The sequence below is a fragment of the Mauremys mutica genome, chromosome 9 (assembly GCF_020497125.1).
Source record: "Mauremys mutica isolate MM-2020 ecotype Southern chromosome 9, ASM2049712v1, whole genome shotgun sequence".
Taxonomy (NCBI): domain Eukaryota; kingdom Metazoa; phylum Chordata; order Testudines; family Geoemydidae; genus Mauremys; species Mauremys mutica.
Genome location: NC_059080.1, coordinates 104,476,785 through 104,492,070, shown reverse-complemented (window position 1 = coordinate 104,492,070; position 15,286 = coordinate 104,476,785). Strand labels below are relative to the sequence as shown.

Here is a 15,286-nt window from a genome sequence, read left to right as displayed (position 1 = left end):
AACTGCTGCTGCCTGAAGCTTTCTCCCCTTCACACACACAGCTTCTGAAGCCTGCCCTGAAAATCACATGAGGCGCAAGCCAAGAGAGCTCCTTCCGTGTAAGTCTGTGCACAAAACCCAATGAACAATCTCCCACCTTTCTGGGGGTCCTTCAAACTGGCGCCCATATGCTCCACCGCTCGCTCAATCTCTTGGCTGTTGCAGACATTGAGCTGGATAGTTCTCATTCGCTCACTCTTCATATTGTCCAGCTCTTGAGAACCTGCTGCTCCTTGGTCCTAGGCAGAGGAAAGAAATCAGTTTACGTCTCTTTGGGACTTGGGTGAAGTTTGTGCAACAAGAAAAGGGCCAAATACAAGGCAGCCGCTAAAAGAAAACCATGAGAGTTCAGTGGGTGGATACCAGACGGCTGGCTCGCCTCTACAACTCTGGGGTGGAGGAGGGGCTGCTCCCCCTGGAAGAATATCCCTCCAGGAGACCCTCCCCATACCAGTTAGCCCTGGCTGCTGAGTCTCCCACTGAATCTGCTCTGAAGAACTGACCCTTTCTGAGGGAATGAGAGAGTGTGAGATGTTACTTCCACATGACGCAGGCTTATGGGGCTTGGGTAATGCCCCAGACTGCGAGCGAAGGGGGGCTGGGTCCCCCCTTCTTTGGGCAAGTAACTCAGCTGGGTTTGAGACTTGATCTTTAGGACTCACGTTCGGCTGGGATACGATAACATATTGTGTGCAGAAAATCACACAGCAGCGAGAGTAGCTGTATACTGAGCACAAACCCCAGTCCTTAATCACAGAATCAGGGCTGGAGGGCACTGGGGCATCTAGTCCAGCCCCTCATAATGTGTGGGTATCTCTGCACCCTTCTTTCCTACAAGCCACTGGCTGTCCTGGGTTCTCACAAGCAGCTCCCACTTGTGCAGAGGTGAACGTGCAGATCAGAGGTGCTTGCGGCCCTGCTAGTGCTCAGGATGGTGGCTTGAGGCCAAAGAACCTGGCTGTCCCCCTCTCTATTGGCAGTTTCCCCAGAACAGAGCCTCTTCCACCGTCTTGCTGTCGTCCTCCCCATGGCTGACTCCTGATCACTCCCTCTCTCTATTCCTATCTCCCCTCCTTGGCACCTTTCTTCTCAGCTGAACATGCCCAATCCCCTCAGTGGGTCCTTTCAGGATTTACACCCTAACCCCTTCACCATCTTTACTGCCCTTCTCTCCAGCTGATCCAGGCCATCTGGCAGCAGGACACTCCAAACTGATGACACTGCTCCAGAGATCACCCATGGACACATCCCCTTGGCTGCATTTACTCTCACTTCATCCTTTTATAACACGCCTCTTTCCCAGCCAGCTCGCTCTCATTGATATGTCTGCTCCGAGCGGTTCCCTCCAGCTGTGTGGAAATGTGAGCTGTGTTCACGTATCCACTGCACTCTCATTCGGTCATGTTTTACACCATATTCTAAGCTCTCTCTGCTCTTGCCTCCTGGCCCCCAGCACACATGGCTGCTCCTCCCTCTCCACATGGCATCAGGAGCACGGTTTGGACCTGATGCTGAGAGGTGGCTGTGAGTTTCATAGGCTCATCACTTCTCAGGACTGGGCCCTTGACTGGCAAGAGAGCACTAGCTACTGGACAGCCCTGGCCATTACACAAATCCCTTGGTGACGATGGTGAAAGTCTGGCTTGAAAAAGCCTCATGTGTCCTCTCCTCACTGCAAGAAACTCCTTCCATCGGTATAGGCTGTCTCTACACCATGGGGCTATGCCGACATAGCAATGCTGATAGTCTTCATAGTACGAACAAACCCTCAGCCTATCTTTCCCTTAGCTCAGAGCCTACCCAACCAGAAGGCTGATCCTCCCATCTGTCCAGTCCCAAAATCTCAATGTGATGGCAGAATGATGGCCACTGATCTCTATTCTCTTCTCCATCTTTCCTTGGATTGCCTCTCTTGTTCCAGCATGGGCTGTGTTAGTAGTGATTAGTATTTGTCCTTACAAGAAGGCTCAATTTCTGTGCTCGATTCACACAGAAACATTTAGCAGAAATGCGTATGAAAATGCAGCACTTTTAGACCCGTGTGTGGCTTTTTGGATTGCTTGTTTTGATTGTGATTGAAAAGATAGCTTAGTGCAGATGTTGGTTGCTTGCTCAAACACAGGGTGGTGCTGAGGTCAGTGTGTAGCCAAAAAGGTCAAACAACGCACAAATGGTACATCTAGAGATGCCAGGAAGAAGTCACAAATTGTAAGCGTGCAAATTCCTCAGAATCAGAAGACAGGGCCAGAGGAAGTAAGAGAGGACAAGTGAAACAAAAAATACCCCTCCCATGGCAAATCTTGGAAAAGCTGGAAATCAATTCCCAGAGAAGAAAATCCTGCTAAATGACACTCTGAGGTAAAAGCTTTCGTGGGTAAAAAACCTCCACTGAAGACGTTTTTTACCCTCGAAAGCTTATGCCCAAATAAATCGGTTAGTCTTTAAGGTGCCACCAGACTCCTCGTTGTTTTAATCTTTAGCTCTGCCACAGACTACACTGACAGACTATAACGTTAATCTTTTATGGCAAAAGCTCAGTAGAAATACTCAGAAAAAGAGTGGCCATTGTTCTGTCCCTCAGGTAGTTTTAAAACAAACAACAGTTTCCATGGCCCTACAGTAGTCCGTGTTCTTTTGCTGCAGAGCCAGTAGAGGGAGCCGCAGTTAAATAAACCCCTTTGCCAGAGCTGCACTACCACAATTTGAAACAATGCAGAAGGAAAAAAAATTATACAATTTTAAAAAATGAATGGAAAGGCAAAAATGTGGGAATTATATTAAAAACATTTAAAAAGTACCTGGCAGTGTCTCTTTGAAGCAAATAATTATGATATGGGCATGGTTGGCTTTAGCAAAGCTTTTGATACGGTCTCCCACAGTATTCTTGCCAGCAAGTTAAAGTATGGACTGGATGAATGGACTATAAGGTGGATAGAAAGCTGGCTAGATCGTCGGGCTCAACGGGTAGTGATCAATGGCTTCATGTCTAGTTGGCAGCCGATATCAAGCCGAGTGCCCCAGGGGTCGGTCCTGGGGCCGGTTTTGTTCAATATCTTCATTAATGATCTGGAGGATGGCGTGGACTGCACTCTCAGCAAGTTTGCAGATGACACTAAACTGGGAGGAGTGGTAGATACGCTGGAGGGTAGGGATAAGATATAGAGGGACCTAGACAAATTAGAGGACTGGGCCAAAAGAAACCTGATGAGGTTCAACAAGGACAAGTGCAGAGTCCTGCACTTAGGACGGAAGAATCCCATGCACTGCTACAGGCTGGGTACCGAGTGGCTAGGCAGCAGTTCTGCAGAAAAGGACCTAGGGGTTACAGTGGACGAGAAGCTGGATATGAGTCAACAGCGTGCCTTTGTTGCCAAGAAAGCTAATGGCATTTTGGGCTTATAAGTAGGGGCATTGCCAGCAGATCGAGGAATGTTATCATTTCCCTCTATTCGACACTGGTGAGGCCTCATCTGGAGTACTGTGTCCAGTTTTGGGCCCCACACTACAAGAAGGATGTGGGAAACTTGGAAAGAGTCCAGCAAAGGGCAACAAAAATGATTAGGGGGCTGGAGCACATGATTTATGAGGAGAGGCTGAGGGAACTGGGATTGTTTAGTCTGCAGAAGAGAAGAATGAGCGGAGATTTGATAGCTGCTTTCAACTACTTAAAGGGGGTTCCAAAGATGATGGATCTAGACTGTTCTCAGTGGTACCCGATGACAGAACAAGGAGTAATGGTCTCAAGTTACAGTGGGGGAGGTTTAGGTTGGATATTAGGAAAAACTTTTTCACTCAGAGAGTGGTGAAACATTGGAATGGGTTACCTAGGGAGGTGGTGGAATCTCCTTCCTTAGAGGTTTTTAAGGTCAGGCTTGACAAAGCCCTGGCTGGGATGATTTAGTTGTGAATTGGTCCTGCTTTGAGCAGGGGGTTGGACTAGATGACCTCCTGAGGTCCCTTCCAACCCTGATATTCTATGATTCTATGGTTACACCTGACACCATTTAAAATAGGTAACCACTCTTTCGTACCCTACTGAGAACAAAGTGTGTTCCCACAGGAAACTGGCTGGCTTAACTGCCATCCAGCCAAGGGAACCATCCCAGGGCCTCACACTGACACAGTGGCCTGAATTCTGGCCTGTCTTACACCCCATTGAAACCCTCACTGTAATAAACAGGGAAATCAGGACAGAATTTGGCTAGGATACCTAGGAACTGACTTCACTTGCATCAGTGCTACTGCCTTCACTGGAGTCACTCCTGATTTACAGTGGGGATTATCTGTACTTCTGACTCTGGAAAACAGTGAATTTGCACCATGTGCCATCTAGTCACCAGAGGGTTGGGGGGTGGGTGCACTAATAAATTAGTCAAAATACGCTTTAAATAAATAGGCTTTATCGGAAGATTAGGTCCAAAGACCCAGCCCAGAATTGACTCCAACATTCTGATTTGAGATGGTCCCAAGTCAGTGTGTTCAGATTTTAGGTTCTGGCCCATTTTTAAATTGGGTCAGAGCCATGATATTTGGATCTGAATTCAGATGTGCAATTCCCCCAAATCTCAGGTGGGTAGATCTGGGGTTCTGGTCTAGGCCCATCTCCGATTCTCATGGAAGTGAAACAAATGCTTGTGTCATTTCTTGGTGTGACACCCACTGATAGGAAATTGTGCAGTGTGTTACAGTGCATGTGTGTTAGATGAAGGACCAAGCTCTCTTATTTCCCTACCTTAAACAGGCAACCAGCAAAGACAATGAAGCCTTTGGAGTGCAGATGTTTGGCTAAAGAGAACCCAAATCCTGAGTCACATCCAGTAATGAGCACAGCTTTGCTGCCAATCTGTAAAACAAGACAAAATAAAACATATTGAAAGAGAGTGTTTGAAACAAGTGAATTGCAGAGCAGGAATAAAACTCGTATATGAGGTCAGAGGCATCCTCTCCCAGGGACGTCCTCTCAACTGCAGGCCAGTTGGTGGAACCTGGCACATCCCAAAGGCACCAAACATTAGCTCTTCACAAGTATCTGTGAGAGGCAGGGATTAACGTCATCCCAGACCAGGAGAATGGCTCAGCATCCAATGGTGATGGGCTCTAGCAGAACAGAGACCAGGCAACCCCTACAGCAGTTCACATACACCTAGAAATAATGCCTGAAAATACAATAAAGAGCTACCAACAAAGCTCAGATGTTCTCCAAACCTAGAACTGCCCTGCTGTATTCAGGGTTAGCTGAACCGAGCAGGAATGAATAAATGCAATATGCAAACGAGAACTTACGGGGGAGAAATATGTCAATGCAATTAAAGAAAGGTTTCAGTTTAATCCTACTCACTGCTTGTTTCTTGTGGCCACCCTATAACATACAAACCCTCTGGTTACAATCTCATCAGATCTCATAAGATACGCAGAATCTGACTGGTTTAATATTTGGATGGGAAACCAGTTGGTTAATGTAAGATATTATTTTTTGCCTAGCTATTTTTCACTATGAAGGTCAAAAAGGGGAAGTTAATATTCACTTCTCCTCCTAAGAACATTGAATGGCTGGAGGTCTGCGGTGGAGGATGTTCAAATCCCTATAAGCGGTGTGTGAAGTGCTCTGACTTCCTTTAGGAGCAAAGGAATTGACTTCACCATTTTGATTAGATACAGGCCCAGGCCACTGTGTCCAGGTTTGATGTGCTGGCCCAATTTGCGCCAGGCATTACACATAGAGAGGGTGCTGCTATCAGTACCGTTAGTGAAGAACCATTTACCATGGCCTCTGTTCAAAACGAGACACTTGGCTTTCCCCAGGGCACACTGGGGCTGAGCGACAATGACATTAGCTAGTCCGACCGAACTCTCCCCAAGGTTCTGTTAGTCGCTCGGGGTCGGAGCAGCATCTCCGACTAATGCGGTCAGGGATTATTATAATGTCAGGCCTGTGCCATGTGCAAAGGCAGGAGGGTACAAGCCTGGCCACAAGCGTACCGGGGAGGATGGCCCTTCCGGTGCCCCAGCAGGCAGGCACTAGCCGTCAGGAAGGAGATGAGGAGGGATGGGGCCATGCCCTTGATCAGCTAACAAGGGGGGAGCACATGGTACCTTCACTAAAGTGTGTGCGGGGGAGGGGAGGTACTGCTCGGCCAGCACACTCCAGTGGTTCCCAGGAGGCATTTGGGAAGGCTGATCTAGCTGTGCTCCTGAGGACTCCATGGCTGCCCCCCACCCAGGGCACAGGGCAGAATCTGACCCTTAATTAACTGTAATTTACAGCAATACAAATAATTATGCCTGGTACTATAGCCATGGAGATCTTTTGTCAGAAAACACGTTTTAAACACTAGCTCATGGTGAGAGTTTGGGAGGCGCATTGTGCACTTGGAAAAATGCTACTTGGCAACACTCCCAGTCCCTGAAATCCACACACCGGGGCACCTAGCATGGTAGGAAGGTGGAACTATAACCAAGGACACGATCTATGGCAGGTCCCATGACCAGAGCGTGTGAGTGACGCATAGTCCTTGAAGTGCTGTATCCTCAGCACAAGTGCTATTATTCCCAAAAGTCAGTGGGCTCAGTATTGGAGTAACTGGGTCTGTGTTATACAGGAGGTCAGACTAACTGATCTAATGGTGCTTTCTGGCCTTAAAATCAAGGAATGAATTTCAGATATAGGGATGTGAGAGACTAAGTGACTTGCCCAAGGTCACCTAGGAAGCATGTAGCAGAGCAGAGAACTGAATCCAGGTCTTCTGAGTCCCAGGCTAGCATCCTAACCACTGGGAAAGGTGTCCTCTGATGCACACAGCTGTAAACTCCAGTTCTTCCTCAAAGTGCCAGGGAACATATTGTGGAGCTACACCAATTTCCTCCAGCAAAGAATTCTGTCCCTAACATCCACTCATAGGGGGCAGGACTATTGTATACAATGCAACTGTATAAACTTCCTTAGAGAGGAGCTTTCCAACTGGTAAGTGAGTTCCTAATGTAGTAGAAAAAAACACTGGTCAGGGTGTTCAATTTCACCACGTGCTCTTCTTCGTTAATGGACGCTACACACTAGGAAAGAATGTGGAATATGCTAGAGAGGTCCAACACAGGCTCTGTAGTGCAGATCAGAGAGGAGAATTTTGTCACAAGGTTTCTATGTTTGTGTTAAAAATCCTAGCTCGTCAGAGACAGCTCTTTTAAAGTGCTGTACACTCACCTGATCTATTTCACTTGCATACGAACGTCTGCCACTTGGAGTCAAGAAAGGAAAGCAAAATCCTTGCACAGGCCTGCAAGAGGAAAGAGAACAATCAGGCACAGAATTTCTTTCCCAGCCACCGACCTTGAAACCTAGGCAAGAGCCATAAAGAGGTAATTTAGTTTTCCTCCTGTCCGCGGCATAGGATGTAATCTGAGAACAGAGGGCTTGGTCTGCAAATCTCCCTATACCTATTTTTTCTCCACTATGTCAAACATTTTTTCCTCAAAAGACTTAATGCTATTCCCAGTAGCTGAAGCTGCCAGGATACTAGTGAGCCTTATAAAACAGTCACTAATCTAACGCACACGGATACACCCAAACATGAAATGGACAGTCCAACGTTTTGAGGTTCTGAGAGCAGCAATACTCAGTATTCAATACCCAGAAAGCAGGTTTGGTGTCAATCATTCCACAGTCCAATAAAACTCACTGTTAGGAGACAGTCTCTGATATTCAGCTTAAATTTTCCTTTACTCAGTTCTACCTCATTACCCTTAATTACAGCCCCTCCCATCCCCTAAATAACACCTCTCTTGCCCTGGAGTCTGCACCAATCAGACACTCTTATGCAGTTCTCACATCCCGCTTAATAATTGTTTAACTAAGAGCTTGTGTGGCTTTGAGCTATGCCTGCCATACAGGTTACAATCCCCTCTGTACAGTTCATCTCCAGACATGCTGCATTTCCAAATGCAGAGTGACATGGAAAAGATGATGCTTTCCACAGAACGAGCATCTATTAGGAGAGCCGTATGACTGGCAGCAACTCACCCTCAGCTTACAAAGATCATTTAAAGTCAGGGTCTCAGTCAGAACGTCCATGAGAGCAATCCAAATTCCTTCCCCAGGCAATCACCTCTCCTCTGGAGCGATGTCAGTTTCTTTCTGGTTCCTTCACTCACTGTTATTGCTGCCTCTCAGCTGCATCTTGCTACAGTCTCTTGGCTCTCTCCCTTTGGCTCCCTGCAAGTATTTCAGCTTCCCTCTGCGCTTCTTTAGCTATCCCCTGGCTGGGGGTCTCAAACACTTTTTCTCAGGGAGCAGTGCTCTCTTGCTCTCTCTCAAGTAAATTGGTTCAGCTACTTGCAAGCAGATCCTCATCGGATGCCAGAGGTACCCCCTAAACAAGGTGTGCCACACTATAACACTTTGTAAAAAGATCTACATGTACTCAGCTTCTTCAGCTGCATCTAGGGCTGGATGGAGCTGTGACAGGAAATGGGCTATGCCTCAGATGGGTAAGGTGGAAACATCTAGTTGGATGGAACTGATATTGGCATGTTTAACCAATCGGGTTACTACAGTTCACCTGCCATTCCACAGGCCAGCTCCTTCTCTACCTCAGCTGCAGTGTCACAAGCCCTGCCTCCTCTTGAAATAGCAGAAGCCAAGCGTGAAGAGGTTTAATTGCTGCAGAGGTCAGGCGCAGGTCACAAACAGGCTGTGTCTAAGATTACTGAACCGAGATACTGGCCTGGCATCCCACAACATTTTCATAACATTCATCTTAGTTGCATGTAACATTTTTATTTTTCAAAGTCATCTTTCTTTTGCTATTTACTTAAAACACATTGATCGACTGTTGTCCTTGTGCTGTTGCAGAGCAGAGCAATCTTGTGCAGATTACTGTGAATTTTGTCTATCTTGTTTTGTGGGGTAGGCGAGTGAAATGAAGGTGAGTTGCTGATCAGTACTGATGCCAGCAAAAGAAAGTCCCAGCAAATGTGCATGACACTAGGCCTCTTAATGTGCTTTTATGGTGTGAACCGGTTTTAATCACCCTTATACAACAACTGAATTCTAGAGAGCACATCAGAGACCTTTGACGATACAGTGAGCTGATGGTTATGGAATTTAATTTGTTCTCTTAAATCTGTTAGCTTTGATTAATTTAACTATATGCAAATCTCGAGCAGAATTTGTCATGATTCAAGTGTGCAGAATATTATCCCATTGCATTAAAGCAGTGTTTCCCAAACTTGGGACGCCGCTTGTATAGCGAAAGCCCCTGGTGGGCTGGGCCGGTGTGTTTACCTGACCTGTCCACAGGTCCGGCCGATCGCGGCTGCCACTGGCTGCGGATCGCTGCTCCAGGCCAATGGGGGCTGCTGGAAGCAGCAGCCAGTATGTCCCTTGGCCCAGGCCGCTTCCAGTAGCTCCCATTGGCCTGGAGCAGTGAACCGCAGCCAGTGGGAGCCGCGATCGGCGGACCTGTGGACGGGGCAGGTAAACAAAGCGGCGTCTCAAGTTTGGGAAACACTGCATTAAAGCACTGACAATGCAACAGCACTGCCATTCATGTCGATGGTGAGACTTCCACTGCAGCTCTGGCTAGCAGCCAGTGAGTGCTTTAGATCGTGTAGAGTAGAGAAACAAGATGTGCATTTAGGAAACAGAAATGTATTGTGAGCAAAGGGGACCGTAGCCCCACTGGGGTCCTCCTGGGTGCAGGTGTCTGCCTGGGTGGACCTGACTGCAGTATCTGGACCAAAGTTTCATGCTGTTTGTACAAAAAATCTCTACAGTTTTTCAGACTTCGGTGTTTAAAACTGTCAGCTCCATGAGCCATCTGCAAAGTCATCAGTAACCAATGCCAAAGCTTCCAATGTTTTTTAGGGTCCAATCCCACACTCTTCACTCAGGCAACCCCCCGCCCCCAAAGTCCAAGGCCTTCTGATGTCAGTAGGGGCAGACTCAGTGCCTTTCAGGGCTGGGCTCAAAGTGAGATGGCCGGATAAACAAAGTCAGTGGGAGTTTTGCCTGAGTGAAGAGTCCAGGGCTGGGACATTATTGACTAGTATTGAGGGGCCACAAGCACAAAGCCTGCGAGCCTCCATGGGTTTGATGTGGCCTCCATATCTTCCAGACACACATGGGAAATGGAACTGAACTACTTCCTGGTGTTTCCTACCAACCTGAATGCTTGGTAGGTGATGAACTATTCATCTAACTGATGAACTATTCTCTGTCATCACCATCATACATCTGCCCATCCCACATCCAGATACCTAATTAAGAACATAAGAACAGCCCTACTGGGTCAAACCAAAGGTCTATCTAGCCCAGTATCCTGTCTACCGACAGTGGTCAATGCCAGATGCCCCAGAGGGAATGAACATAACAGGTAATCATCAAGTGATTCATTCCCTGTCACCCATTTCCAGCTTCTGGCATACAGAGGCTAGGGACACCACCCCTACCCATCCTGGCTAGTAGCCATTGATGGACCTATCCTCCATGAACTTATCTAGTTCTTTTTTGAACCCTATTATAGTCCTGGCCTTCACAACATTCTCTGGCAAGGAGTTCCACAGGTTGACTGTGCATTGTGTAAAAAAATACTTCCTTTTGTTTGTTTTAAATTTGCTGCCTTTTAATTTCATTTGGTGACTCCTAGTTCTTGTGTTATGAGGAGTAAATAACACTTCCTGATTTACTTTCTCCGCACCAGTCATGATACTATAGGCCTCTATCATATCCCCCCTTAGTTGTCTCTTTTCCAAGCTGAAACGTCCCAGTCTTATTAATCTCTCCTTAAATGGCAGCCGTTCCATACCCCTAATCATTTTTGTTGCCCTTTTCTGAACCTTTTCCAATTCCAATATATCTTTTCTGAGATGGGGCAATCACATCTGCACGCAGTATTCAAGATGTGGGCATACCATGGATTTGTATAGAGGCAATACGATATTTTCTGTCTTATCATCCCTTTCTTAATGATTCCCAGTTGTGTTTGTTTTTTTGACTGCCACTGCACACTGAGTGGATGTTTTCAGAGAACTATCCACAATGACTCCAAAATCTCTTTCTTGAGTGGTAACAGCCAATTTAGATCCCATCATTTTATATGTATAGCCAGGATTAATTAACTTTCCAGGTATGCTGTGAAGTACTTCTTTTTCCATGAAGAAGAGCTTGGAATCTCATCTCTCTCACCAACAGAAGCTGGTCCAAAAAAAGATATTCCCTCCCCCAACTGGTCTCTCATTTTTCTTGGACATTCGGGGCTTGATCCAAGCCCTCTGAAGTCAGTGGCAAGACTCTCATTGACTTCAGCCGGCTTTGGATCTGGCCCTGGTGGGGGAGGTGGATTGAGGGACAGCGGGATATAGTCAGCTGTGGGCACATTAGGGTTAATATCACTGTGACAGGTCAATATCTTGCATTATGAATTTGGATGAGGACTTGGTTGTGTGTCAGTTCTCAAGCCCTGATTCTATTGTTATAAAGTACGTTTTAATTGTTGTAAAAGTGCCAAGAGGAAAGAATGGAGACATCAGTGTAAATCGAAATAATTACATAAAAGAAAATATGTGAGTTCTTACAACAGTTCTTGTTATTTTAACTTGAGTTGGAAAGAAGATTCTTCGTAACATTTAAGTCCTTTTGCAGGACAGAAATTAATGTAGGGCCTGATCCTGCAAACACCTGCTGCTACTAAACATCGTCCCATTGACCTTAAAGGACTACTCACGGCAGTGAGCGCTGCCTGGTCAGAAATGTTAACAAGAATTGGCCCTGAAAGTGAACAAATGCAACCATTTTTTACACTATAATTTAAAATGAAATTCTGCCAGGGTAGAAACATCTGACTTCATTATCCAACACCTGTCTTTATTTATAAACCAGTAACATTTTTAGACAGCATTTGTGGGAGACAGGAGTTTAGACTCCAACCTAATTTTACAATTTGACTCCTCCATTCAAATTCCTGCATTTCAGACCAAACCCTGCAGTCTCAGCTCAAGCACAGCTCTCACTGTGAGTCCGATTCTGGACTCATTTATTCCAGAACAAGTCCTGTAAAGTAAGGGGAGTTACTCTAAATTTAGACCAATCAAACTCTGGGTCCAAATGAAGAGGGTATTTTGTCTGAGCCAGGATTACAGACCTAAATGGTTAATCTTCTGCTTGTGTTTAGAGAGAAGCAACTTCATTACTTTGCCCAGATCATCTTCATAAACACCCCACCCCTTCCCTTCCAAATTTCTCTGTTGTTTGATTTGGTTCAGTACCTGTTTGGAGCCTTGATGTGTGTGTCCCGCTAGCCCTCACACTCTCCCATGCCCCCAGGTTCCTTACCTGAGACCATTTCCAATGTCCCTGAAATTCAGAGTTTTCACAGAGAAAAGTGACAGACGCCGGGAGAACCTGGTAGCCAGCATCATTGCAATCCACAAACTGTACCAACAGCAAGCTCTTTCCCCTTTAGCTCTGAAACACAAGAAAGCACCTCTCCTTTATTTGCTCTGCACTTTTATAGTCATGCTGACTCCTAGTATTTTAACAATAAAATAAAGTCCAAAGTAGGCTCATCTTTCCCCCCTTCCACCCCACACAGTGAGATAAACAGCTCACGCAACATCTACCAGTTTAAACTACTTTTTTTTTTTAAAAAGTGAAGGGGTTTAAGCAAACAGAAAAGCAATGGGTCATTTTACAAAAATCTCCATTTTCATTGATGTATTGCTTCTTAATCTCTGTATTTTCTTAAACATTTAGAAAAAATGTAAATTAATTCCTCAAGTAACATAGTTTTAAGTCAGCTGTCTGAAATACTTTACCGTTTAAATGTACATCCAGCGCTCTGAGCAAAGTTAAATCCTACATTTTCAAAACATTCCCTGGGCTTTAATGCCAGTGGTAGCCATGTGGCTAAAAACGTGTGCAGCTCTTTGAAATGTAATGCCCCAAATGGCTGGCAATACAGATCTAAGCCCAGGAAGTCACTGAAAAGGGTATTCTAAAAAGGAAAAGTGCACAAAAGCAGGAGACAAGAACAAGGGGCCTTTCCAAGAGTGAAGCAATTTTGTACAAAACAAAATCTGATCTAAATTTTCTCCTAGAACCTGAATCAAACCTATTTTCTTTTAAGCTGGAAAATACTGGTTAATTTTTAATGTGTGTGTGTGGATAGATGGATATTTTATTCTATGTTATTGCACTTCTGGGGTCTGTCTGGAAACAGAGGTTGGCCAGAAATGAGAACATTCCATGAAAAGCGCTGTTGTTAGGGCCTTTACAGTTTGGTCAGAAGGAAGAAATACTGGAAATCTTGCAAGAAAGACTGTTCTCATGAAAGCAGCAAAGAGTCCTGTGGCACCTTATAGACTAACAGACATATTGGAGCATGAGCTTTCGTGGGTGAATACCCACCTCGTCGTATGCATGTCGTGGAAATTTCCAGGGGCAGGTATAAATATGCAAGCAAGAATCAGGCTAGAGATAACAAGGTTAGTTCAATCAGGGAGGATGAGGCCCTCTTCTAGCAGTTGAGGTGTGAACACCAAGGGAGGAGAAACTGCTTTTGTAGTTGGCTAGCCATTCACAGTCTTTGTTTAATCCTGAGCTGATGGTGTCAAATTTGCAGATGAATTTGTTCTCATGAATGTTTGTGTTAGCCAGCTTTACAAACTCAGGTTTGCCTGGTTCCAAGAAGCATCTGAACTTTGGGGTTCTCAGACAGATCAAAGATTCCTTCATTGCTCAGGTCTGTTCTACCACCGATGCTCAGGTGAGAAGATTACTGCATGAAACTGATGGGCAATACATTTAGAAGAAAGGAGAGGAATGCCTTCTGTGGTCAGACAGTGGAAATACAGTGTCACGGGGGTCAGCAGCACTACTAATGCTGTCTAGATTTTTTTTTAAATCCAAGAACATTTTATGACTATTCATAAAATCTGCATCTATGGAAGCACAGATAATGATAACGAGGGTAATAAACTCTCAGGCTTCAGGGTCTGAGCGTTTTGTATAGAAGAATTTTAACTCTATGTACATCATTGCACAACTGCCACAGTGCAGAGCAGATGGATTTCAGCCCAGGTCACAGGGAGACTGGCTGTGTGTCATGGGAAGGTTGCACGGGAAGGGAAGATGATTGGGGTTTTCTCTCCTGATTTGTACTCGCCACTTCCAGTGCTGTCCATCTCACCCCATCCGGGGGTGGGAGAGCTGCTTTCTGCCCGTATTCTGCACCCCCGCCCCCCTTGGTGTGATCTGTCTGCCCCACGCAGCCAGAGCCAGAGGCAGTTGTTACATTAAACAGAGCGCTCTCTGGAATGACCTCTAGCTCCCCTCTCTCCTCATGTGTCTCAGGGAGAGCCAGCCGTGTTCCTGATGGAAGTAACAAAGGAGGGAAGAAGGTTATGGTGCATTCCCATGTGACCTGGAGTACTGGGGAAGGGGGCTGGTGTCTCTCAGTCGATTTCCTCTTCCTTTGCTTCTCCTCTCGCTCTGTTGTGCCTGCTCTGCCCCGCCCTGTTACACCCGCTCTTCCCCCCATCCTCACCCCTGTTGTATCAGCTCTGCTCCGCAGGCACACTCACCTCCCCTTTGTACCTGCTCTGCTCCCCGCCGCCCCTCCCCCCATCCTCTGTTCTATCTGCCTTCCCACCACTAAATCTGCTCTGCTCCTTTGGTTGAATCTGCTGTTCCCCTCCCCTCACCCTCTGTTGCCTTTCCCTGCACTAGGGACTGCCATGTGACATGTACAGTACTAGTTTGCTACCGCTCATATTGTAAATGGAGAGTGACCAGTCCAGTAAAACCTGCTTTGGAGCACAGCGTGCAGGGGAGACAACAGTCTGTGGGTCTGAGCAGCAGGCCAGAGCCTGGCCAGGAAATGAGGGCTCAATCCTGTGAGGTGAGAGCACTCCAGAGATATTAGCTGGGCAGTAGATACTAGAGCAGATGGGCCATTGGTCCCATGTGATATTGCAAATCCCATGTGTGGGCTTGAGATCTTTGTGTCTAAGCCCCCCTGCAGTTAATTGCAGCTAGTTGTGTAACCCCTTTGGGGTCTAGAGAGCGTGGCCCCTTGAAATCTTTTTCCCAAGGGGGAGGGGGAGAGTAAGAAAAAGGAGGGAAACTCCAGGGGGCAGGGCTGGAGCTGGGGGAGAGGGGGAAGCAGCATGGCTGGCCCTGGAGAAGGGAGCAGAGAGAACCTGCCGGAGGCCTGAGGAGGACAAGCCCGATCGGGGACAGCCCAGGACAGGAGCC

At 46.5% G+C, this 15,286-nt stretch overlaps 1 protein-coding gene across 3 annotated transcripts in view; it reads right to left on the bottom strand.

Moving 5' to 3' along the window:
* The window catches only part of BDH1 (3-hydroxybutyrate dehydrogenase 1), a 36,706-nt gene that overhangs the window by 13,967 nt on the left and 7,453 nt on the right, over positions 1-15,286 (bottom strand). For all 3 annotated transcript variants that reach the window (XM_045030026.1, XM_045030028.1, XM_045030027.1), the window contains exons 2-5: positions 12,365-12,496; positions 7,238-7,310; positions 4,772-4,882; positions 137-278 (exon numbers count right to left, since the gene is read on the bottom strand). In XM_045030026.1, the coding sequence (XP_044885961.1) occupies positions 137-278; positions 4,772-4,882; positions 7,238-7,310; positions 12,365-12,450 (412 nt within the window). In that variant the 5' untranslated portion in view covers positions 12,451-12,496. The remainder of the gene's footprint in view (positions 1-136; positions 279-4,771; positions 4,883-7,237; positions 7,311-12,364; positions 12,497-15,286) is intronic.